The sequence below is a fragment of the Emys orbicularis genome, chromosome 2 (assembly GCF_028017835.1).
Source record: "Emys orbicularis isolate rEmyOrb1 chromosome 2, rEmyOrb1.hap1, whole genome shotgun sequence".
Taxonomy (NCBI): domain Eukaryota; kingdom Metazoa; phylum Chordata; order Testudines; family Emydidae; genus Emys; species Emys orbicularis.
This window is the reverse complement of record NC_088684.1, coordinates 195,429,013-195,455,217: the sequence shown is the minus strand read 5'-3', so window position 1 is coordinate 195,455,217 and position 26,205 is coordinate 195,429,013. Positions and strand designations below refer to the sequence as shown.

The 26,205-nt window shown below is 41.2% G+C and overlaps 1 protein-coding gene across 1 annotated transcript; it reads right to left on the bottom strand.

The window, feature by feature from the left end:
• Positions 1-4,164: 4,164 nt before the first annotated feature.
• PDIA4 (protein disulfide isomerase family A member 4) lies at positions 4,165-25,835 on the bottom strand. The gene is made up of 10 exons (XM_065399075.1): positions 25,555-25,835; positions 16,342-16,510; positions 12,683-12,888; positions 11,679-11,817; positions 10,653-10,858; positions 9,238-9,396; positions 7,224-7,375; positions 6,479-6,635; positions 6,156-6,389; positions 4,165-5,401 (listed from the first exon to the last, which is right to left on the bottom strand). Exons 1-10 carry the CDS (start codon positions 25,646-25,648, stop codon positions 4,986-4,988), a joined length of 1,932 nt encoding a protein of 643 aa, XP_065255147.1. The 5' UTR covers positions 25,649-25,835; the 3' UTR covers positions 4,165-4,985.
• Positions 25,836-26,205: the final 370 nt, after the last annotated feature.

Here is a 26,205-nt window from a genome sequence, read left to right as displayed (position 1 = left end):
TCCTTCTGACATTTTCTCACTCAACCTGAGCCCTGAATCTGTACATCAAATCGGGACTACACCACAGAAAATTACAGATTTGCAACCCTGTTCTGTGTCCTCCTCCCCTATGCCAAACACAGAGACCGTTTGTATCAATTGTTCCCTTCCTCTCCACCATGCCTGGCTTGCCAAATCTGTTATCTGGGGTTTTCAGAACCCAAAGCAGTGGTAACTTAACTGTTGCTCTTTAGGCAGTGTCAGGAATAAATCAATGGGAACACAGCAATTCCATCTGATTGATAAAAGCAAGTGTGCTCTTATTTAAAAAACTTATTTATTAGATATTAAGCACACACACACATGCAGTAAGTTTAGGACATTTCAAATAGTTACCCATAGTCTGAGATGGTTTCAAGTGATCACCAGCTGGACTTCTAGAGGCCCTCTTTCTGTCCAGCTCATGGGGAGTGGAAATGTCAGCTCCTTGCGCTAAGAAAAACTCCCTCAGAATGCTCTGAGGTATATACTTTTACCTAATTTTTTATAGCTAGCTTAAGCATATAACCTCTAGTGACACCAAGTGGGTCAGTGTAGCAACCTTTACTGCATCACCAATTTTTTAAAATGTTAACTACTTATTATTTGAAAACAATATTTTTAGCTACAACATGTCAGGGGCACCTAAAACAAGGTAGCTTTCCCCCCCCCCCCCCCCCCCCCCCACACACACTCTGGCCCATCCTCCCAGTCTAATTAACAAACTGCAAGTAGGCAGCTGTTGGACTGTCTCAAAGGCCTAAGATTTCCTAGCTATGTGTTTAGTTTTCAGCCAGCAGTGGCTGAACATATAAAATGTCTGACTGCGATACTGTCAAGTCCTGGGGTACATGCAGAAATGTCAAATTCTGGGGTAACAGGGTGTTGTGAGGCATAGCTACATTAAAGGGTGTGAGGTGCTCAGCTACCACAGTAATGGCAGACATAGGAGCACCTAAAAGAAAGAGTAAAGCAAAGCCACCAGAAGGAAATGAATGACTGGCATTTGGTTTGCTGTACCACTCAGCTCACAAATGTTTGCACACAGTGGGTGGGACACGATTATTCTGCACCTCACAGCTGACAGAAATGTAGTAAGCACTATTACAGCCAGCTCTTTCTCATCTGATCTCTCTCCACTATTCCTCCCAGAATAAAATTCTGCTCCTTGCACTGCAGATTGAAATTATTTTCTCCTGTTACTAAGCGTGGATAAGGAGGAATGTATACAAGGCTGGAAAACTCTTCAAATGTTTTGAAAACAAAGCTCAATTCAGGGTCTTCACACACAAGCAGCATCATGAGCATTTTAGTGTGCACTGGGAGCAGTCTTGCTTGGAGAAGTTCTATTTTTGAAGATGCAGACTTGGTTTGGTTTGGGGGGGAAGGGCATCCTTCTGATCTTTAAAACTGGCACAAATGTGTAATTGTTAAGATAACACTGCGTATGTTGTAGAGCACCTTCAAAAGTAACAAGGAGTTTGATACCTGCCGCTCTTGGAAAGGAGCCAGAGAAAGCTTTTGAACAAAATCCAACCTATTTTGTCTGTTCACAGGGACTGTAAAGGCACAAAAGGAAAGGGAAGCCTTAGGCCTGAATGACAAGTGTTGCAGTTCTCACCCTTCCAGTTGCAACTGGGGGGTTAGTGCCTTGCCTTGCTGTCTCTTAAAATGGATTTGTTTTGGAATATCTGTTAACCAAGAGCCGAAAGGGCTTTCAACTAGCAAATCTTGCTGGATGGCATAAAAAACAAATAAGTAGTGGACTAATACTATTTGTTCAGCAAGAATAAGAAATAGGTTATCAATTCAGACAAGCTGAAATATATTTAAGAACTGAGCACCAAAAAAAAAAAAAAAAAAAAAGTGTCCATTTGCATGTAGAGACTGAACGACTCCAGAGGGTGGGGAAGAGATAGAGGGTTCCCCACTTATTTTCCTGTATCATTGGCTTGAATCTAGCCCTAATCACACATCCTAAAGCCCAGAAGGGCTTAGTTGACCAAACACATATCAGCAAGTGCAAGATCGCAGTCCTGCTTCGAATGCCCAGGTGCTCACATCACAACTGGCAGCAATCAGGAACACACAGTAGGAATAGAGAATGACCTACCTTTTCACACAGGAGAGAGCGTGCTCCTGCCGGAGTTGCCACAGTGGCAGGGTGGCATCAGGGGACATTAGGAGGGCTACAACTAATGCTGTTTCTGGTTGTGACAGAGTTCAAAGGGTTGCATCTTTCACATTTTACAAGCACGACATTCTACAAAAACCATCTCCGCACTTGTGTTATGAATCTCTCAGTCTCTTCTTCTCCAATGACAACCTCCTTCGCTTTACAGCAGAAGGAAGGAAACAGTCATGGCGGCTTACTAGGAAGTGATCATAGTACCTAAAACCAAAGCAGTGACTCAGACCTGATTGTGTGGGGGGTGGCGAGCAACCTAGTTCTGATAAATAGGAGTTGAAGGCCACTCAACAGCCCACAATATTTGAACCAGAATATTCTATATAGGTTCTTCTCCTGTGCTCATCACTGCAATATCGAGCACATTCCAGCAGCAAAATCTGTGTTCACTAGCTTCAATTCAATACTTTAATAAAAAGAAGTCAGAGGTGGAATGTAAAACTCCTGTAACACGAACAATGAGATATTCATTTTTTCCTAGGTATGTTGACAGCTCAGGCATAACACAAGTATAATGAATAGCCCATCACAGGCAGTGGAGTGTCATATTGCTCCAATAAGAGAGCACAGAGGGAATAAGATAGGAGCATAATTCTGCATGTTACCGCAGAACTTAAGTTTTCTTTTAGACATTGTGGAGAATTAACAAAAGTTACAAAGGAAAAGTTAGGGGCTATAAGGGTCATTATAGTCCAGGGTAGAGAACAACATTGTTAGGGTCTGGGATCTGCTTGTAAACAGTGTTATACTGAGAGTTTTCTCTGTGGAAATACCTTAAATGGAGCATGCTGCAATATTAAACCTCTGAGAAGAGAGGAGATACAGTGCTCCTAGAGATTTTATTTTTTTAAAACCTACTCCCTATAAAAGGCACTTGTTTCAAGCACATTACAATCCGGGGTTTTTACAATCCTTCCTCCAATCTAACAAAGGAAAAAACAAACAAACAGTCAAGCACGGGTCTGGAACTGGAAACAGCATACAAGAGTCAGAAATTATATGACAGAAGCTTCTTTGTTCCAAATTACAAGGGGCAATTGCCCCTTAATTGGCTTTCATCAGTATCATTTAGGGAAACTCTTAAACCTGAGATTTGGGCAGCTCTCTTTAAAGTAAGCAATCCACCACTATTTCTCTTTACAGCCCAACCTTTGAACAATCATTAACTAAACTCTGGTCTATTTTCTAGGTAGAATATATGGATTTTTAAGAGTCTACATGGCACACAAACATTTGAACCACAAATAAGGAGAAGGGTCACTAGTACAGAAATACTTTCTGAGCTTCAACACACCCGCCCCTTGCCCCTCCCCTTTGTGTGTGTGTGTGTGTGTGGGGGGGGGACGCTAATTAGCTCTGTGGTATTCGCAGAAGAGCCACCTTCTAAAAATTAAGGCCAGACTTTTCAGTTTTGTTTTTTAAAAATATTTTTGCATGTTTAACATTAGACACCTGCAGCCTGGTTTTTCCAAAGAATGCTGAGCACTTAAAAAAATAAAAAATAAAAAAATCAGGACACACATGTCTAAAGCTGCGCATGCAAAGTTGAGGAGCACTTTCAAGAATTTTAGGACTGAGTACCTGAAGAACAGTCCATGGCAGCTGCAGTTAATTCTGTGGCAACCCACTGCAGGTAGGTGTATAACAGTGCATTGTTAAATAATGGGAATCTGTCCATTTTCTTTAAAAGACCACTCTGGACAAAAACCCCTAACCCTTTGCCAAAAGAAATGAAGCCCATAATGCTTAAACCAACCAGTACGTGTCTATTACTACGGTGATGAACACCAATATAAGAAAGGAGAAGATTTTATCAAGGAAATGGATTTCACTGTCCATATTCCACTAGCTTGTTGTATTAAAAATTAACTAGCTAGCTAGCTGAGGTTTCAGAGGGTAAGTTTTTTCAACTGGTGAAGATCACATCTTCCCTTGTTTGAAATGGTGCAACTACACTCCTTGCTGGCCACCAATTGTTCAAATCAGGGTTTATTCTCAGAATATTAAAGCCTCTCTCTAGACTGCATTACAATACTAAGCAACACACGTCATCATATACTCCTACTTCAAGCATTACACTTCACTTTTTAAGAGTATATTCAATACAGTTCCTGGGAGTAAAGGAGTGAAAGGGGAGAGAGGGGTGGAGCTACTGATGAACAGATGCATCTTCGTATTTTTGTAGGGAACAGAAGTGTAATCTTAAAATGACACACAAAGCAAAAGCAGACAGGTGCAGAAGCATGTTGAGTTAGCACCTTTGTTGTTTGCATCTGATCTTGATAAGACAGTTGTCTCCATTTTAAAATTCCCTTCTCATCCTTCAAGACAGAAAGTGATACAGCCACATGAAACACAGCTGTTCAAATTCAAATAGAAAAAGAACTTAAAAAAACCTAACAAACATGAAGAGGCAGATACAGGCCTGTTTGGCAGATTATTTTTTTTTGATAAATCTTAGAGAGTTAAAAAATACCCAAAACAAACTGCACTGTAATCAAAAAATAATCAAGCTCAAAAGGTAGTCACAAAAAATAAAGACTGTATTTTTCCTCCAAAGATCAAAATTATAACTAGTCTATAACTATAAAGACATTCATGTCAGACAGAAGTTCAGTGTCCAGAATGATTTTTTTGTAATACAAAAATCAGATACTGCAATATTTTTTCTGCCCAAAAATCCCCTTTGCTTAAACTGCTGAATTGTTCCCTCAACAAATTTTGTGAGTAACTTGCTTTCCCTACAACGTACAAAATTCTTTCTCCACCCTCAGCTCATCTAAAGCTCTTCTTTTGTCCTCGTTAGTTTTGTTGCATGTTCCTCTACAAATTTACTCAAATGCTCTAAGTCTCTATTCCCGCCTTCAAATTTAATAGGGTTCTTTTTGTTGTTGCTGGGAGCAAAATAGATGGTGGGAAATCCTTCCACTTTGTAGTGATCATTTGTCACGTCATTGGCAGTAGCATCCATCTTGGCAATGACTAGGTTTTTCTGGTTCTTATATTTTTTAGCCAGCTCAGCATATACAGGTTCCAGTTGCTTGCAGTGTCCACACCAGGGGGCATAGAACTCTATTAGGACATCAGTCTTTGGATCCATTACTATGGTGTCGAATGTTTTACCCACCACAATCTTCACAGGCCCTTTGTTATTTTTTGGTACTGGCTGGGATTTCACAATAGGTTTCAGTTTTCCTAGGGAAAAAAAAACAACAACAGAAAGTGAAGTCAACAAGAGAGGCCACCATTAGACTGAATTAAGTCTTCTCTAGAGAGAAGCTTTAATATTCTGAGGATAAATCCTGATTTCAACCATTGGTGGCCAGCAAGGAGTGCAGTTGCACCAGTTCAAACAAGGGAAGATGTGAGCTTCACCAGCTGAATAAACTTATCCTCTGTTTGAAACCTGGGTTAGTTACTTAATTTTTTAATACAACAAGCTGGTGGAATATGGATGGTGAAATCCATTTCTTTGATAAAAATCTTCTTTTTTCTTATATTGGTGTCTATCACCATAATAATAGACACATACTGGTTCATTATACTAGCAATGAATATGAATAAAGGACTGCTGTCATTTGAACATACATATTTCATGAGCAAGTATAAGAAAATTTGGGGCTTACCAACCCTTTCAAGTGACTGACAGACACACACAGTGTGTTAGTACGTAGCTAGAATTGTCTAAATGCCACTGTGTAGTCTGAGCAACACAAAGTTAACGAAGATACAAATGTAAGAAGGGGGCAAGAGATAGCTATCACCTGTCTAACACAGAGTTCTGTTTCAGAAACAGATCCAGGAGGAGGGGTGTGGTGGGGAAGAACAGGACAAAGAACACCCAACCACCACCAAAACAAAAAACCCCAAAAACACAACCTGCCCCCACGTGCGCACAGTCCCTTCACCACCCCCACAGATCACCAACTCTGTGTTTTAAGTTTTTTACCTTTTTTGAATGCCAAAATGAATTCCCTGAGCACATCAGAGTCAAACTCCTCTGGTTCCATGGCATATTTCTTGCCACCCTCATCCAGGATTGCAGCGTTAACATCTTCCCCACTGTCAATCAGCCCCAGATCCTTTATTTCAGAAGAATAATCTTCCTCATCAGAAATGGCAAAAGTATATTCAGGGAAGTCTTTGGCTACCTCTAAGACTTTGCTTCTCCAGTACTGGGTAGCTGAAATCACCAGAACACAATAGGATTAGCAATTTCTCTCTTCCCCAAAGGCAATTATTTTGGGGGACGCTCACGAGAGTTAAACTCACCAACACGATAATCAAAACTAAAGTCTACAGTATAGTAGACAACCACTACAGGACGCTTAGCATATCTCTTAGCATCATTGGAGGTTTTGCGATGACCAACTAGTGGCAAAGCATGTTTTGCCACGTGATCCTTTATTTTAGACCCATCGGTAGAATCCTGTTTAAAGTAAAAAGAGTGCTGCACTTAGTTTAAATAAATAAATAAAATGTCAAGTTGTACATTTCTATTATAATACAGATGTATTTTGTATATAAAACATGCACAATAAATCTCTGAGGTCCTTGAACAGGAGAAGTAGTTTATGCCTTCAGTGTGGCCTCATGAAGCCTTTGGAGGTGGAAAAGGCACAATTAGAGTGATTTCATGCCATTTTAGGAGGCAAAAAAAAGCTGGTTCCATTCTCATTCGTGTAAGTAAGAGAAGGAGTAACTCCATTGAGGTCAATGGAGTCACACCAGCATAAAACCAGAGTGAGGACAAATCAGTCCCACTGTAATTAAACCAAAAGTAACAGTTAGGGTCTGATCCAAAGCCCACTGAAGTCTGTGGAAAGATTCCCATTGGCTTCAGTGGGGCTTGGATCAGGCCCTTATAATCTTAAGGAAATATCTAAATTAACTGGACTATTAAATTCCAATTGGAGGATATGAACTGCTCATGTATATGAATGAAAAGGGTCTTCATACATACTTGTAATCAAGCAAGCAGACTTCATTTTTCCTAATAGCCTGGAAAACTACTCACTTTAAGATCCAAAACATTCATTTTGGGCTCATGTTTTGACTGAAATTTTTCAGGTTGCATGACGACCAGTTTTCCAGGAGTCACTTTCAAGAATTTTGCGATCTCACTGCTGAAGGTGTGGTGAAACTTGTAATCTTCTCTTAAGCCATTAGCTGAGAAATTAAGGTGGGGGAAAAAAAAAAAAAAATTAGCAACTAAAAGCTACTGCACCTGAGGGGTTGTTGACATGGCCTTGCAATTTGGTCTACGGTGTGTACCAAAGTGCTGCACTGTAACTCCCCCATGTGGAGGCTACAGGCATGAATTTAGAGGCTCCTAGTTTGCATTAATTTAATCCTCTTCAAACAGGATTACATTAATGCAGACTAGGAACCTTTTAGGTCATGCCCACAGCAGGTTTAAACTAAACTAGTGTAAAATGGTGAATTCTCTGTAACTTGTAAGTCTTTAAACGATGACTGGAGGACTTTAGTAACTCAACCAGAGATTAGGACCCTATTACAGGAGTGGGCAGGTGAGGTTCTGTGGCCTGCAATGTGCAGGAGGTGAGACTAGATGATCACGATGGTCCCTTCTGACCTTAAAGTCCACGAGCATCCACACAGGAGTTAAAACACAGCATTTTTTGGTACCCCACCCCTCGGTAATCCAAACTTCAGGGCAGTGTAGACATAGCCTAAGATTAAAATCCTTTAACTCTAGTTTATAGAAATTCTCCCCTTGCCCCAAGATTTGGAAAGTAGTGGCATCTTAGAGACTAAACTTTTAGAACTTTATACTGCCTCAGGTATTACTATATTTCCACCCACAGGTGAGAATCTGGAGACAAATTTAGCATGCACCTTCGACTGCGCCTCACCTGAACTCTGCCCACCAATCTATTTATTCTAGTATTCCAAAACCCTGAGCAACTTCAAATAGCTGCTTTATAATATTTATTTTAATATATTTTGGAATAGGCACCTTTCAAAGTAATATTTGTGGCTCTCTCCCAAATGAGAGACAGTGCAACAGTTTGCTGTGTTGGAATGGCCAGATTAATTGTGAAGCTGTACTGCCATGCAGGTGATCAGAGCAGTAAGAGCTAACAAGTATGCTTTGCCATGGGGAGAGGAAGGAGGGAATGTCTTGCTGCTCTCTATCCCCCTCAGGTTGCTGCCAAGAGCGGCATTGACTGGTTCAAATGATCTGTGTCCAGCCTTCTCCACCAAAGGGAGGGAGGCAGTAATGCTTAGCCTCTTGTATATTTAAATACTGCACTCCTCCCAGAGCACTGAATAGGAGTAACTGGATTGTCAATGATCTGTACTGAGGGACTGGAGAGAAGAGCACCCATCCTCAATACTTCCCCCTTCCTCTCCACTCCCAGCCACCAAGGTTGAGCCCCTATTCTCCAAGCTTCTTCTCCCTCCCCTGAGGAAAGTAAGACCCTTCCCACCACCCTGACTTTGAGCTTCCTCTGCATCCCACTGTCCCCACCCGGTGCTCATACACCCCAACTCATTAACTGCCTCTCAGCTACCAGCCTTGCCTCTCCACACACTTGTACTGCTGGTTCTATATCAGTTCTCCTCCCACACCTTGCCTGACCTCCTATTGCAGCCATACAGCCGGCTTCTTCCCACTGGCTCCCTACTCATGGAAGTGTGAGGTAAGTGTCATCTGGAACAGTCAGGAGGGAGGCAGCAGATGTCAGCAGGGCAGGCAGGGGAGCGGAGAGGTCAGGATTGGTCTCTCTCAAGAGTCTTAGAGTACGTCAGCTACCCAGCAGACAGAAATCCTCCCTCCTTCCCTGGCACTACGCACCGCAGAGTTGTCCCAAAGTATTATGAAAAAGCTAGTCCTCAGAGGACCTCTACCTGAGATGTTAGCCAGTCTCCTAAGGATTAAAGATAAACTGAAAAGCTAAAATAAAAATTAAACTCAGAGCAGAAATAGGTGAACACTCCCCCTAGGCAGTCCGTGGGAGAACACAGAAATGCCTTTAGCTTAGTATTTGAAAAATATAATTTACCAGCATCTTGATACAGCTGGTAGGCTTTGTCCATCTCTCCATTAAAGATGCCAATGATTATGACATCATCGCCATCCTTCAGAAATTCTTGTACCTGTTTGGTAGCCTGAATCTGTTTGGATGGAGGACCAGCCTGGTCAATCATGTAGTCAACAATACCTGGGACAAAAACAAAAAAAGGTTATTCAGAAGTTTTACTTGAAAGCAAGGTTCAGGTATTGTGCCTCTGAGGCAATTTCCATCTTGTAAAGACCACATTTCAGTTGGAGATCAAGCTTTCTAAACAGATGTACTACAGCAACAACAACAAAAATGCTAAATGATCAAGATTTAGGCCCTCTAATTTCAGGTGTTCAATTTAGGACTGCTTTTCAGAAGAGCTGAGCAACTGCCACTTCTACCAAATTCAATTGATGTTGCGATTACTTGGCTCTTCTGAAAATCCAAGACCCGTGTATTTGAAATTGAGCATCCAAAACACAAGACGCCACCTGAAAATGCTGACTTTAATTCCTCCTGAGTTTTAAACTAGTTAAGAACAGCACTCAACACTGTCAGCACTTAAGTGGGACATCTCTGTGTAGCGGAATGGCTGCCCATACTGGCACTGCTGTGTCACCTATATTCAACTTCTTGTTTTTGTAAACTGGTTTGAGTTGTCTCCCATATGAAAAGGTGCTGTAAGTAGGGCCCTACCAAATTCATGGTCCATTTTGGTCTATTTCACGGTCATAGGATTTAAAAAAATCATAAATTTAATGATTTCAGCTATTTCAATCTGAAATTTCACGGTGTTGTAATTGTAGGGGTCCTGACCCAAAAAGGAGTTGGGAGGAACGGGGGGGGGGGGGGGGGAAGAGGTCACAAGGTTATTGTAGGGGGGGGTTGTGGTACTGCTACCCTTACTTCTGCGCTGCTGCTGGTGGGGTGCTGCCTTCAGAGCTGGGCACCCGGCCAACAGTCGCCACTCTCCAGCCGCCCAGAAGTAAGGGTGGCAATACTGCGACCCTCTTAAAGTAACCTTGTGACAACACCCCTCCCCCCCCCGGCAACTCCCTTTTGGATCAGGACCCCCAATTTGAGAAACGCTGGTCTCCACCCGTGAAATCTGTATAGTATAGGGTAAAAGCACAGAAAAGAACAGATTTCACGGGGGGAGACCAGATTTCATGGTCCGTGACGCGTTTTTCATGGCCGTGAATTTGGTAGGGCACTAGTGATAAGACCCTGGGTTCTGTGAGATTCAGTAAATCCTGTTAACCTAGGCAAAGGAGAGAATGCAGTTTTCCATGCCCTATCACTCCAGCTACACCAACAGCAGAATTTACACAAGATTTTTTCAAAATGTTTGTGGTTCATCCTTCCCTCCTCCCCCAGCCCCCCCAATTCTAACTCAAAATAGTAAGACCCGTTACCATATTTTTCTCGTGGGCCATTGTAGTCAAAAGGCTTGCCCTTGCGGAAGATTTTCAAAGTTGGATAGCCAGAGACGTCAAACTTCTTTGCGAGATCTGTTTCAGCAATGGCATCCACTTTAGCTAGGGGAATTGGGGGGGTGCGTTTGCTGAGTTCCTGGGCAGCCTTCTCATACTCTGGAGCGAGCCTTTTGCAATGTCCACACCTAAAGGAAAAAAAAGGGAGGGGGCGAGAGGGCAACGATATTTTATAGGTAACAATATCTAGTATGTGCTTCTTACCTTCCAGGCATGTGAAGTGGGGAAATTCACATTTCCAGAATGGAAAATAAGTAGGGATGTTACATTCTTAATTTTCCCCCCCTAGTGACTCTTCAGAGAGGTGCTTTCTTAATGAACGCTGTACCTGACTTGGTTTTAACCACATCACGACATGCCCTCAGCCTATTAAAACATGGAATATCTCAGGGAGGATAAGTTGCACAGAGAGTTACTCCTCTAGCTTTTCACCTGCTGAGAACTAGATCTCAGCAATGGATTAAGTTTTGAGTTTAAAGTGACCAATGATTTGGTCATAGCCTGTAGGGAAGGAAAAAACAAAAACACAAACCACAAACAGCAAAACCACAACAAATAGCAGCTAACTTTTTCCTCAACAGATGCTCAGGACTGGAGTAACGGGGTGATAAAAGTCAGAAATGAATCATGTTCTAGTGTTGCCAAACACTATGCAAATATCTCCAGGTCTATGTGGCTATCTCCAATGCTACCTCCCCACCCCCTTTCATGAGGAAGAGCTCTTTAAAATATCAAGTTCAGTATAAGGAGTATTCCCATTTAAATACACAACTCATTCAAAACAGAATACCATTCTAAGGATGCTGTCAAGCAAGCAAGTCATTTTAAGAAGGGATAGGTTTATAGGAAAACTAAATTCGACAGGTGGGGGCCCCCGGCTGCCCCTCCCTTCCAGCTTCACAGCCATGCCACATCTGTGAAAGAGGAGAAATTTGCATTTTGTCTTACCATGGGGCATAGAACTCCACCAGCATTATGTCAGCATCATTCACTACTTCATCAAAGTTATCTTGGGTCAACACAAGTGTAGCTTCTGGAGGAGGGATCCAATTTGGATCAGAAACCTCTTTAACTTTAGCCACAATTGCTGAAAAACAATTGAATACACAAGTTCGTAATGCTGCATATCCATGACACCTGTATCTTTCCTAGTGCTGTAGTGTCAGTCTATGAGGAAGATTTGAGATCAAGAATTTGAGACATGAGTGACTGAGTATTATCTTGGATTGAGCAGGACCAAGGAACTCCTGAATTCTAATCCTAGCTATACCCTTACTTGTTTGGGCTCCTTTTGTGCCTTACTTCCTTGTTAATGGACCCCGTAGAAATGCAAACAATAAACAAAAAGTCAGTATTTCAATTCATGCTCCTCCAGATTTATAGAGCGCAAATACAGTACATTGCAACAAGTTATTTCAGTGTCTCCTTTTCTTATTGAACATTTTGGAATGACAGCTCTGGAAGAGCCAGCTTTTCTCCCAGCCTGGACTGAAGTACAGTAACATCTCCTTAAGTGTCAAATAAGTAGCGGCTTCACAGCCATTGCCAATATACCAATACTGATACTACTGTTAGCTGGCCTCTCTCAGAGCATGAAAGAGTACCATTTTAACAGCCAAATTGCTGTACATTAGTAAACGTGTGGGAGTGACGGGTGAAAGAGAATCCACTGGGTATCAGTGACACCCAATACCTAGTGAAGTCATACTGTAACATGAAGCTGTTCAAAAGGCCCTAAAAATAAATAAATAAAAATAATAATAATAAAAAGAATAATCTTGACCTTAACATTCCTCCATTTAAAAGTCAACTGAAAAGAAGGTGCTGTGCACTCAGGAACAGACCGTACAAATGGATCAGCGTGTTTAAAAAGCCCCACTTATAAGTCATAAGATGCCACTTCACCCTTCCATTCACTTCATTACACTGAACTCAGAGAGAGCACTGCTTACCATCTTCTGTTCGGGATCCATCATAATCAACTGTCTGCCCCTTCTTCAGAATTTTGATGGTTGGATAGCCGCTAACATCAAAACGACCTGCCACAGCAGTGGCTGCAGTAGCATCTATTTTGGCAACTGGAATGGGAGGATCATTTTCCTTCAGAGTTTTGGCTATCTTTTCATATTCTGGAGCAAACTGCTTGCAGTGCCCGCACCTGTAAAATCAGAGATATGAACTTGAAGGTATATTTTGCTACTCTGCATTTCCACAAAGCATTCCACAAGAAGACCTCAGAATTAGTGTGTTATTTTTCTTGCTATGGATTTCAGATCTAGAATAGATAAGAGTGTCCAACTGTATTGTTTTAGTAATGTTTGCCCCTGCTATACACAATCTCTCCAGTTCTTACAGCCACAACAGTTATCATAAGATAGTTAAACTTAGAACACTGGCCTTCCTCACTATGGAAAAAGGAAAGCTCTCTCTCTCTCTCTATATATATTTATAATCATGCACAGTATAGATCAGGGGTAGGCAACCTATGGCACGCATGCCGAAGGCAGCACGCGAGCTGACTTTCAGTGGCACTCACACTGGTCCTGGCCACCAGTCCGGGGGGGTGGGGGGTGGGGTGGGTGTTAGGGTTTCCCATCAGCATTTTACTCATGTCCAGTTCTTTATCCTGGTCATAAGCTAGGAATCTTGATAGGGCTTATCCTTATGATCTGCAGGTAGGGTGACCAGACAGCAAGTGTGAAAAAATCGGGACGGGGGGGTGGGGGTGGGGAGAAGAATAGGTGCCTATGTAAGAAAAAGCTCCAAAAATCGGGACTGTCCCTATAAAATCGGGACATCTGGTCACCCTATCTGCAGGGTCACTTATGAATGGGTTGGAATGAGGTAAGAGAAGTGAAGTGAGAGTTGCCTCTTGGTAAGATGGGAAGGGATCAGGCCACTCCATGAGTTGCAAATCCAAGCCGTTGCTTGTGCATAAAAGGTGACATTTTTTAGGTGAAGCAGGATAAGGAGACAAAAAATGAACTATATTGCACACAAAGTGGTTTTAGAATGTTGCAGCAGAGACAGGGGAAAAAACCACACAAAACACAAACAAAAACCACAGTCAATACAGCAAATAGTTCTTAAATTGCTGTGCATATGTGGGCCCACCAGTAGAGAGAATGCAACAGTCAAGTTCGGTGATCAGGTTGTCAGTGGACGGCTCTTGTATGAAGCGAGAGCAGAAGGGTGGTGAGCACTAGTTGAATCAAATGGTCTGATCCAGGATGACGGGTCTCATACTCCTATCTTGGAGTCTAAAATTATTGCTGTACTTGCCCACCCAGTAACTACATTAATATTATTTAACTGATATTGTAAAGTACTATTGAATGGTAAGATTATTAAGAAGTGCTATCTACATGGAAGTTCGAGGCTCTGACCTTCAGCCATAGTCTCCATTATGACCTCTGTTTTTAATATCAAGAAACATTCATGCTTTGATTTGAAGTTGTCCACGCCCGAAGAGGAGTTTCAGAAAGTTTAAGCAAGATCCATTCAGCTATTTTTGAGTTAAAGGGCAACCAACTCCTCCTATCGACCTTCAAACCACTCCACTGTAAAAACCGTAACCACTATTTGAATAGCAGAAACAACAGAATTGTGAATCCTGGCATAGATGTAACTATCATTAAAGACTTTGGGTGAAATCCTGACCCCCACTGAAGTCTTTTGCTAAAGTCGTATGTAATGATTGTGGGAGGGAAATAAAAACAACTGTGTGAGCACGTGTGTGTGGGGGACCACTACGGAGCATGTTCAGTCAGCAGCTAAGAAGAAATAAAAGGTGCCTAATAGAGTCCCATCCACCTATGACATCATTGCACACTCTCTCTGTCTGGCCATCCTAGAAATCCATACAGGGGCTGGGGCTGCTGGGACAGCCTGCATGACAGAGAGAGTGTTAGTCTTATTTCCATAGGAAAATCTTAAATCAGTTTTGTTTAGCATCAAGGCCAGGTGAAAAAAGTTAAAAGAAAAAAGTGTTTCCATCTTTTTCCATTACAAAGCTACGACCATCACACATATGTAACTATGCCCTACAAAAAAAATTGCAGGCAAATTCCAGCTACAAAGGTGGGAACTCATGCCTTCCTGATTCTATTCAGATATTACATGATGGAGGCCAATATAAGAAGCTAGATAGGTTCATCTAAATGCTAATTGGGACCAAATTTTCAACATTAACACTAAGCGGAGACCATCTTTCTCATTCAAAAAAAAAGTGTTTCGCATTTAATTTCCTTGGCTGCTTTTATGTTAATACATTGTTAAATTGCAGTTTAAAAAATAAAATCACAAAGTCAGGCAACGCAAAAGGTTCCTGCAGCAGTGCTAACTCAGCATCTTGCCAACAGTTTCTGTTCCTATGTTTTCCTTTTCTTTAGTATATTACTGTTTGTGGTGTAAAATGCACTCGATTAAATATACTGGCCTAAATTCCGTTACCCTGGATTTATATTGATACAACTGGAAACTCCTCTGAGTGCACCAGAGTTACACCAATGCAAATTGATTATCTGCAGAATTGGACTACTGAGATGTACAGCAAAATGCTGTTAAAAATGCCGACCTTAAGTGGGTCAATTTTTAGTTATACCATATTCCTATTGACATTGGTGGAACAGTGTAAGTGGCCTTAAAGTGGGCAGAAATAGCCTCACAACAATACCCTTGAACAGGGAGCTCCCCAACCAGAGAAGCACTGGTGTAAGGGGCCTGTCTTAGCCCTGCTCCCAGCCCCCAATGGAGACGGATGATCAAAGGCTGGCCAGAGTGTACTGTATTATGGCTACTTTCTGCTTGTCAGGGCCACGGAGTACCAAGGGAAGCAAAGCCAGCTGCACCTACTCACAGTGGGGAACCCCTGCATGTCTTTGGAATATAGGCAACTATATACTAAGGTAATTTGAAGCTGCCTTTGCCTCCCAATTCAGTCCCAACTCCAGACGCATTAAGGGGGTAACTGAGAAACAGGCCCAGAATCCCTAGCCATTTTCTGATGCTGGGCTGAATTCTGCCCGGACCTTACCTGGCTGTGCAGTGGGGAGGATGCAAGGGGCCTTCTCCTTCCTTATTCTCCCACATGACCTGCATGAGAGCCAGGCACAATTGCAACGTCTGTGGTCAGAACAGCTCTGTCTCTACTCCCCCAGGGATACACAGTGCCCCAAGAGGATAGAGCCATGGCTCTATCTACAGTGTGACCAGCAGTCAGAAGGAACAGGCTGCAGTTCATACATAGGTGCAGTTCCAGGCATACTCCTAGAGTAGGCTGCGGAAGAGTTCTACTTCCCAGGGGTAGAATGTCTCCCAGTGCTCCCCCTACAATCATGCCGCTCTACGTCACACCTTATTCTAGGCTCTGCCTAACTGGCACAATCCAGACCTGTGATTTTAGCTATGTAGATTTGCATGCTATTAAGCTGCAAGTGACAAATCTGTCCACAGAAAGCCATAAATGGATCACACAAACCCAGCTGAAATATGTACACTAAAATAAATTTGACTGACTCCTGAGGAAAGTATTTAATGGAGGGCTCGAACCCCATAGACATATCCATTTGGGACAGAAGGGCTATTAAAATGCTGCAAGTTTCAAACCTACCATGGTGCATAGAACTCCAACAGCACGGTGTCTTTGTCTGCAATAAAGGTATCGAAGTTTGCATCATTCAGAACTAAAACACCATTTTCTTCTTTAACTTCAGAATCATCATCCTCATCGTCATCATCTTCATCGTCGTCATCATCGTCATCCTCTTTTGTAATAGATTCTAGAAAAGTGGGGGGAAAAAACAATACAAGTTAGGTTGTTTCAAGTTTAGTGATAAAGCAACACTGTCAGGTTAAAAATTATACTTTTTTAAAAAGTAAAAAAAAAAAAAATAAATAAAAAAAAAAACAAACACCACCTCTTCAGAATATGATCAGAGTGTAACCAATGCAGCTATGACTGCCAGAGTTTGCAGAGAGCCTGAAACAATAGCTCTGAAGTGTGGTGTCCTATGCATTTCAATGGATGCTAATTCAGATGTCAATGAGGATGACACCTGAAATATCAACACAACTGTTCTGCTGCTCAAAGCATATAAAAAGAGAAAAGCAAGTACATTATGAATATTTACATCAGCATTTCCTGAAGTGTGGGGCATGCCTCCTTGGCAGTGGGTGTGGGGGAGGGAAGAGAGAGAAACACAAAGAACTAGCCAGGTAGGGAGAGGCAAGGAAGATGTATAAATTAGCATCTAAGTCTTTAATACCACATGGTGAGGTTGTAGTGGGTGAGTGTGCAATTGTTTTCATTTAAATTTTTCCCCCAAAGTATGGGAAACTTATTTTATTCTTGCATTCGCTCACTGAAATTATACTAGTCAGTTTCACTTTCTCATTCTCAGTTCGTGGACTGAACAATCTCCTAACAAGATTTTCATTACATTAAAAAACAAAACAAACAAAACCCCCCAAACCCACCACTTTGGAAATTTTATCTAGATACAATGGTTTCAAAGACTTTCTTTGTGTTGCACCCATCATGGCCTTGCTCCTGCATTGGGATCCTCTATTGCAGGGGTCGGCAACCTTTCAGAAGTGGTGTGCCAAGTCTTCATTTATTCACTCTAATTTAAGGTTTCGCATGCCAGTAATACATATTAAAGTTTTTAGAAGGTCTCTTTCTAGAAGTCTATAATATATAACTAAGCTATTGTTGTATGTAAAGTAAATAAGGTTTTTAAAATGTTTAAGAAGCTTCATTTAAAATTAAATTAAAATGCAGAGCCCTCCTCCCCCCCACGACCGCTGGCAAGGACCTGGGCAGTGTGAGTGCCACTGAAAATCAGCTCGCGTGCCATAGGCGGCACGCGTGCCATAGGTTGCCTACCCCTGCGTCCATGTGGAGTCCCCTTAGATGTGCTAGATGTAGTAAAATTCCGTGTGATAATGCAGACAAATCTGAATAAACAAAGAGCTTTGGTTTTGGCCTTGAATTACCTGACAGTGTTTAACAATGATGGAAGAGAGCAAGAGACTAACTCAGATCACGACTCTGGATATATACTGAAATTAAGGCGTTTGCTTGGATTTATACTGAGTGTATAATTTGACCTGCTGATTATGCTGTTGCCAGCTTCAGGATAAATGGGCAAAATACTAGCTACAACATTACAGCTTTCATCATTTTATTAATCAGTGTTTATTTAGAGTGCTATTTTAAGAGTGAATGTATCTGAAGCATTTCCCCCTTGTTTAAATATGTTGTTTTAGGAGGCATCCATGATTCAGGCTGTAGAACTTACTACCTCAAATCTACAGATATTGGGGGGAGTGGAGGAGAGAGAGAGAGAGAGAAGCAAGCAGCCATTCAATCTTGGGTGAAGGTTGTCCTAGCTTTGGTTTGTGTGGGTTATTTCCACTGCCACATTCATTCTTGGTTTGGAATTAAAGATGTCCCCCGTCTCATTAAGAAGCTACTTGAGGGATCAAACCACACCAGCATCGGATAACACTGATATTCAAGAAAAAGTAAGCCTTACTGAAGAACTTTCAGGGAGTTAATTTAATAGAACAAGCACTAACAAAGCCAAAGCTCTTATTAACTGCAGGAAAAAGTATTGCCACTGCAGAGCCCACATTATTAATTTCCTCACCCATGTAGTGGTGAATGTCCAGTCAGCTTATGAACAAAACACCTCAGCATGTAGTAAGACAAGAAACCATGTAGGTGCCTAGCCAAACTTATCTGTTCCGGGCAGGATTCCCAGCTGGGAAAATGTTCTGGCTGCAACTAGAATTTGTGCATCCAGGATTAAAGGAACACATGATGGCTAATGGGCAAGGGAGTGGGAATAATAATGGACTACGTTCTTTTCTCAGTTATGCTGGTGTAAATCCACTGATGTCAAATGAGTTACTTGGATTTTCAACAGTGTAACTGAAAGCATAACTGGACCAGAGAGCAGTAGTTTCTAGGGCCACAGGAGGTAAGTTTTACTGCAGGGAGAGTGGCATCGCTCAGTAAGTTTCTCCTGTTTTTAACTCCCCCTCAGCCCCAAAGCAGTTTGTATTTCAGGTGGATGTGTGTTACTTTTAATTAACATTCAGCTTTAAAGGGTATCTGATACCATAGCTTCTGATTAAATGAGTGCTTGCAGGAGCCAGAAGGCTTGCAGAGGTTATCTATCTTAGAGTAGCAGACATCTGGATGCAGATTAAGTTTCTTTAATCAACACTGACTACTGTTTCACCTGCTCTCAAGCAGCAACTGCACACACGGATTTAAAATTGGTCAATGCACTTGAAAAACGTGTTATTACTTTGTATTTCCAAAGCATTTCCCCACATAGATCCCAAAGCACTTAAACATGAAAAAAATCTCAAAGCATTCCTGAGAGTTAGAAAGCCTTACTATATCCATTTTATAGATAGGGAAACAGAAAGAGAGGTGCAAAGGATTGGATTTTCAGAGCTGCTTAGCACCCAAAGTTTCAAGTAAACTTGTAAACAGAAGCTACAAGTGAGCAACAAGTTTAAAAAAAATCAGGTCTCCACAGGTGTTGAGGATGCTCATCATTTTTGAAGCAAGTCACTCAAGACTGGATTTTCTGGTCACAATGAAATTCTGACAGAAATGGGAAGTCAGTTCAGAACTCCTAGCCTTGTCACTAACCACCAGACCACTCTGTGTACCATTGCTTACTTATATCCACCCATCACCCTTTAGGTTGCAAAGTCAAGCATTCAGAGTTAAATGTCAGAATTAATATTGCCTCTACAAAATGAACTCACAAGACCACGGAAGTTTTGCATGAGTAAGAACATAAGGAGTTCAGGCCTAGTCCTTCTAGTTTATTAAATTGAGGTCTAATTTTACTGCAGCTTCTGTAATTACCTCAGTATCCTTAAAATGCTTCATAGCTTTCTACAAAAGTACTCCTTGATAGGCCACACAGATCATTGTACACTGCTGACAGTAATATTACACTACTTCATTCCCTTGCCCCTTTTACTTCACTGTCAGAAACACAAAACAGCATCATATTCAGGGTGGATAAAAAAAAAAAAAAAAAAAAAAAAAAAAAAAAAAGAAAGACCCTCCCCCAATCAGATTGTCTTTTGATTTTGCTATTTAAATTATAATAAGTTTTTCTTTTTTTACATAAACCTGTTTAAAATGAAATCTGAATTTAATCCAAAATATGTTAAGGTCTAAACTTATTATCTCTCTTAAAATATTTAAATAAAAATAAATATGCTGAACCCATGAGCTTCTATCAAAAACTTTGAGTTCAAGGCTGCTTTTCTATATAAAGAAAGAATCAGGGGACAAACATCTAACTTTTGAGGTCAGGCTTTATAAATATGGCACAATAGACCAGCCTACGTAACTTAGGAGACTCATTTTTAAGAGACTTAGGCAAGTAGGAACTTATATTCCAGTTACTTTCACTTAGGCAAGGGCATATTTGAAAATTTTCCCAGGCTGACCTGAAATAGTCAATTTAATTCACTGACTACAGTTAACTTCTTAGGTTAATAAATCATTTAGTTGTAAATGTGAAACAAGTTTTGATAAGAGAAGTTTATGTATTCAAAATGTTTAATGTTTTGTTTAATACAAATAAATTTTATATGCTGTTTTGTGTGTTTAATTAAATTCTAGTTGCCATCTTACTGCAGCTGGACACAAATCAAGATAAAGTTAATTACCCAGTAAATAAGCAATATATCATTCACCCTCTTCTAACATACTAAAATGTACAATTAAGAATCTGAAAATATTAAGCTATATAGTTGCTTAAGTTAGTGTACCCTCCTAGGTAGCAAAAAGATGTACTAAATCTAGTGTAAAGGCTGTTTAGTTGTAATCAACATTTTTAATGGTTATATCAAAACAATAAGAATGCACCTTTCTTTATAAAATAACTGAAGTACAAAAAGAAAAAGTTGATTAAAAAGAAATCACTGATTTAAATCAATCCACCTCTTGCACTTTCAAGAGCAGACTTACAATTCGCTGGTAGTAGAGTTTATCCACTTTTGCCGCTAGTTTCACTAGTGTCATTGCTTCTTAGAGTGACATTGACTGTCTACCTTCAAGTCTGCTGTCAGTTTCAGAAGGCTAAGACCTGCTAAAGATGTGATGCAAAAAACAACCCCTACACACACAACCCAGCGGATGAAACTTTAAGTTAGAGATTTACATTTTTAAGAGTCAGGTGCCCTGACAGTTACAGAATGAGGCTAGCCTGTTGAGTGACTACAGCTTAAATTGCAGAAGTAGCAAATAAATATTTGCATATAAAAACAGAGGTCTGTGTGGAAGGAAAAAGAGAAATAGCTATAATAAAATTTAAGTCTATGTTTTTCTTTAAGCTTCCTGCAAAAGAAATTGATGAGGCAGTTAAACAACAAATTTTGTTTAAAAATAAAACCTCACGCAAGCAGTCACACTAAGTGACCAGCAAATTCATCAAGTCATTATTGAGGGTTAAACTCTACCTTCTCATGAATATGGGTAACTTCTGATCACTTCAGTGGGAACTGAGCACAGAGGATGGAATTTTAAGAAAATAAACTTGTTGCTTCAACCCTGCCACAGGTCTTAACAAACATACCAGAACATTCATCCCAAGCCCTGGGTGCATCTGGATGATCTTCATGCATATTTCTGGCTGGGAGTTCGCATAACTGTGGTGGATCACATAGATAGTGTTTGCATATTTATCATTAAGCAGCATTTATCAGCAGTAGGGCCTATTCAGGGTTTGGGTTTTTTTTTTTTTTTTTTTTTTAAAGTTACATATGGTCCCACACCAAAACCCTGGATCCAAATACTAATGACTGTTGGATCTAGATGCAAATTTCACAGCTAGCTCCATCTCTAAGATCTTGAATCTGAACCAGACTCCATTGAACTCTGAGGCAGTTCAGTCTTGGATTCAAATCTGAACTTTGGAGCTTGGGCCCAGCTCCAAAATAAATATGCATATGCATAGGAAATGAGGGAAGGACACTCAATGTTAGAACAAAGACAAAATATCTCCCAGAAACTTATTCACCTGGGGAGGATTCTCTCTTAGTTATAATTAAGGCTACAATTATGTCAGAGGTCTCAGAAGCCGACCTCCATGACATTTTCTGCCCTGGGGCTGGAACTCCCAGCCAGCCCCGCCCTCACAGCTCCCTGCCACAGCAGGAGGACCCCGCGCAGCTGCCCAGCCACGGCAGGCGGACCCCGCGCAGCTGCCCAGCCACGGCAGGCGACTGGGGGACTCTGCAGCTACTAGCTGTCTGGGGTGAGGGGACCCCGCAGCAGCCCAGCCCCAGGGGCAGTGGGATCCCGGAGCTCCCACGCACCACATCGGTGAGGGACCCAGGAGCCCCCAGCACCCACCTACCCCTTTTGTCATGGATATTTTTAGTGAAAGTCAGGGACAGGTCACAAGCTGCCGTGAATTTTTGTTTATTTCCTGTGACCTGTCCCTGACTTTCACTAAAAATATCCATGACAAAAATTTAGCCTTCGTTATAATGTAGTGTGTTCTAGTTCTTATAGTTTAGATGCTCATGCTACATGTTCTTCTAATGTGATGCAAAAATCAAGGACCTGATAACTTGTAATCATTACAGAGCCTATGGCACTTTTAATAATGTCAGTCATTCACAATCTTTTCTGTACCTGTGTTCCCTCTTTCATACTAGGATCCACCTGTTACCACCTTCCCATTTAACAGCTTAGGAAGGACATGGTGGCTATGACTCCCAGACACTTGGTCACAACACTGAGCTTGATAAATCCACCTGTAAGAATATTAACTCAGGTGTCCAAGCTGAAGCTCACGGCAGGAAATGTCATAGCCAAACTACCTCTCTGGTCCCCCACAACTTAAACTATATTTAGTATTCTTCTTCTTCTTCTTCTTCTTCACTTCCTATACAAACTTAGTTAATGCAGAGTAACACTACTTAACTGCTGTATCCCCAGACACGTGGCTGCATTTCAGTGATGAAAGTAGTGGTCTGAAAATATACCCCTTACTTATCTCACAGGGGTTTTGTGAGAATTAATTAAGATGTGTAAAATATTTTGTGGTCCACAGATGAAGGGTATTATGGGTATGTAATGGATTACTATTAAACTAATGCATATCAGAGGAAAACAAACCTCCAGTTTACATATAAAAGTCTTTGATAATGGCAGTGTGGTACTGTACTCTGTACACCAGTCATCTGCAGAAAGATGGCAAAATTCTGGCCCCATTGAAGACAATGGCAAAGCTCCCACTAACTTCAATGGGACCAGGATATCATTCTGAGATGTTTGTGAGCAAATACTCTGCAAGTAATAGGGAAATAAACTCTAGGACAGCTGTATTCTGAAAGCTGACCACAGCAAGTGTTCAGGTGAGCAGCCAAGCAGCATGGACAGTGTCATACTAAAGAAGCTTCCTAAGAAAGAGTAAAGGTGTCTCCTGATTGCTGTTCAAAATAAGAAGTAAAACAGAGAGAGCAGAATATACTCTCCCACAGTAAAGTTCTCCTGATCCTCATACAGCAAAGCTGGAGAACCTTAATTGTTGTGTTTCCCCCATGGCCCTAATCTTGTAAATACTTATGCAGGTGAGTAATTTTACACACAATTACTTTCATTAAATTCAATGGGACTATTCACCTGAGCAACTATCTGCAGGATTGGGAGCCAAGTGATTATCTCAGAATCTCTGCTCCCACAAAACTCCATAGAGTGCCTAACATTTTAGAGGACAAACAAGATTATTGTTTTAATTTGTGTGTGAATAAGGTTTCTAAAAAACTGAAACACCATTTTATATCATGTCCTCAGTCCTATCTAGACTATAAATTATTTCTAATGCAAAGCAGCTTTGTTTCATCTAATTTTGGAAGTGAGGAAATATGCATGGATGACCGAGATACTTAAGATTCAACAAAACAAAACTGCAACAGATTATTTGAAGTAAGAGCCCTGTGAGAATATAGAGGTTGTAGATATCCTCAGTATTCTGTGTTCCTTTTAATTTTGAAACACTTGTTATTTTTAATGTGAAAGGAGACAGTGAATACTGAGGATGCTAGCACTTCATTTTATACTTTGCAGGAGGAGACAAGAAGAATGAGCTGCAAGTCAAAGTACTAATTTTCACAGCCTAGGACAAGTAGAAGCCCCATAAGAATATTAAAACCCTGAAGAAAGCAACCGGCAGAGTTAGCAAATTGTGATGGATTTTTATTAAATCAAAGTAGGCTTTGAGGTCTGTCATTATTTAGCCCAGGAAAAGGTTTAGGGGGGAAAAGACCCCCCGAGGTTATTCCACACAACTTCATGAAGTTAATTCTTTTCTACCTCCTATAAAAGCGCTCTCTTTTTACGATGGTAGTTTCTTAATTTGGAAGGTAATAATTTTTAGATAAGTTGCATTAGGCTAACCACTATCACTACTTATTGATTAGAGGTTTAGACTCATTTCAAGTTCACCTTCGGAAAATAAATGTGTGTGTTTAGAAGAGTACAATTTAATCACCACCATTAATTTAAGTAGCGGTTACATATTAAGAAGCGAGAAATTCTTCAAATATAAGAATAGTTATTTCGTGGCATTATCCAGTTAACGTTATGTTAACATTTCAATATGGAGTTGTTTTCCAGGCCATTTAGTCGTTTCATAAGTTCAAGTGCAATAGTTAGTTCTAGTTATATTAACATAAAAAGATTGAAAAATATATTTTTTCCTCTGCCAAAATAAGATTAAAGATGTAGAAGTTATGAAATAACTTCAGTCTAATTTTTAAACTATGTTTACTTTGCATCACTTCCTCAGGACCCAATCCTAGAAACAGGCTTTATTCACGAACATGTTTGCTAGAATAGGTCTTAGAAATGAAATTCACCCTATTACATAGTATTCACCTAAGGTGTTATCCCTCAAAGTTCTCAGGCCCTGAGCCTACAACTGACTGTGCACAGACACACACCTTGTACTGCAATTAAAATCAATGTGCAGTGCACCCATGTGCATTTAATTGTGCAATTGGCCCTTTAGTAAATGCATAGGCCTCATGCTGATCCTCTGCATTGAGATTAATTTCTCCCTTGGAATTTCTAACCTTATAACAGAGTTTTCATTTCCAGTGTGAGTGACCCAAGGCAATGAGTTACAGAATACATATCTATAAAGAAAGCATAAACAAAGCATAAAATATTTGCACAAAAAGAGAATAGTCAGTCTTTGGGTTTCTGCAATGCAAATAAGAACAGGACATAAGCTAGTTGATCAAAAGCAATCAATGAGTTTCATAGATATTGTAAGGGATGTGGCAATTTTATCCAATTAGCAGATCAATAGTCTTTAGATACTCTAGCAAGCATTTTCCTCATTTAACCTCAGGGCTTTAGGATTACAACTGCCACCTCCTATTTCCAGAGATTTTGGCTTTTACACACTTTAACCCCTGTGATCCGCTAACTGCCCTTATTTTCTCATATTTTTTCCTGCATTTTTTATCATTACTTAACATTTTACTTTTCCACACATCCTCTAATTCTTTTAATTGCTTACCGACCAGCCCTTGCTTCCCTCCCCCTCCACTAGTTTTAATCTATCCCTCCTAACTCAACAAGAGACCTCAAGCATCTGTATAACAGTACCTTCGCAGGGTACAGCAGATTTAGTAGTTATCCCTTTACCAATCCCTCCTCCCTTAACTGTTACAGACCACGACATTCTAACACAAGCCCGTTTCCTTTTCGGACCTGAGACAAACCAGCTCTCATCTACTACAGCAGAACTAATCACACACTCACCTCCACCTTGTTCTTCTTCTTGGCAGCTTGCTAATATAGCAAGCTGAGCCAGCCCCAGGAGGAGTACTAACAGGTAGACTTTACTGACATTCATCCTTGCATGTACTAGCAATACCCTAAAAATTGCACCTTTCACCACCTGACTTGCTTTGCGTTTCTCCTTTTCTTTTCCCCCTTCTTTCTCTTCTTCTTAGGGGGCTGGGCCCACACTACACGCCTGCTCTGAGGTGCCTCTCTCCAATTGGCTGTCTCGGGGACCACCAATCACCAGCTGCCACTAGTTTCAGCTGCAACAGTCCTGAAGCAGAAGGGGTGGGAATGAGAGAAGAGGACAAAGAAGAGGAGGGGGTGGGAGGTGGAGGAGGAAGGGGCGTGGCTTCTCTGCGCAGAGTGGCCACTTCTCGCGTTGGGATTGGTGGGTAGGTCAGAGCGGGAGGTACTAAAGGGGGCGGGGCGAGGCGGAGGCGGGCGCTAGCAGCCCATGAGGGTGCAACACGTGGGGCTTGCGAGAGCGGGGCTGGGTGCGGCGGGCTCTCGTGGGAGGAGCGGGGTGTGCGCGTGGCTGCTGCAGTGCAGGGGGGCGGCTTGGCGGCTGCTGAGCGAGAGGCGCTGGGAGCTGCGTCACCAGGCACGAGCTGCTAGGGGCAGAGG

Excerpts from the sequence above, each read along its gene's own strand:
- PDIA4 (XM_065399075.1), bottom strand. The coding sequence starts at position 25,648 with ATGAATGTCAGTAAAGTCTACCTGTTAGTACTCCTCCTGGGGCTGGCT. Across the intron at positions 16,511-25,554 it reads AGAAGAAGAACAAGGTGGAG|AATCTATTACAAAAGAGGAT; the intron begins GTGAGTGTGTGA and ends CCACTTTTCTAG. Across the intron at positions 12,889-16,341 it reads TTGGAGTTCTATGCACCATG|GTGCGGGCACTGCAAGCAGT; the intron begins GTAGGTTTGAAA and ends CTGATTTTACAG.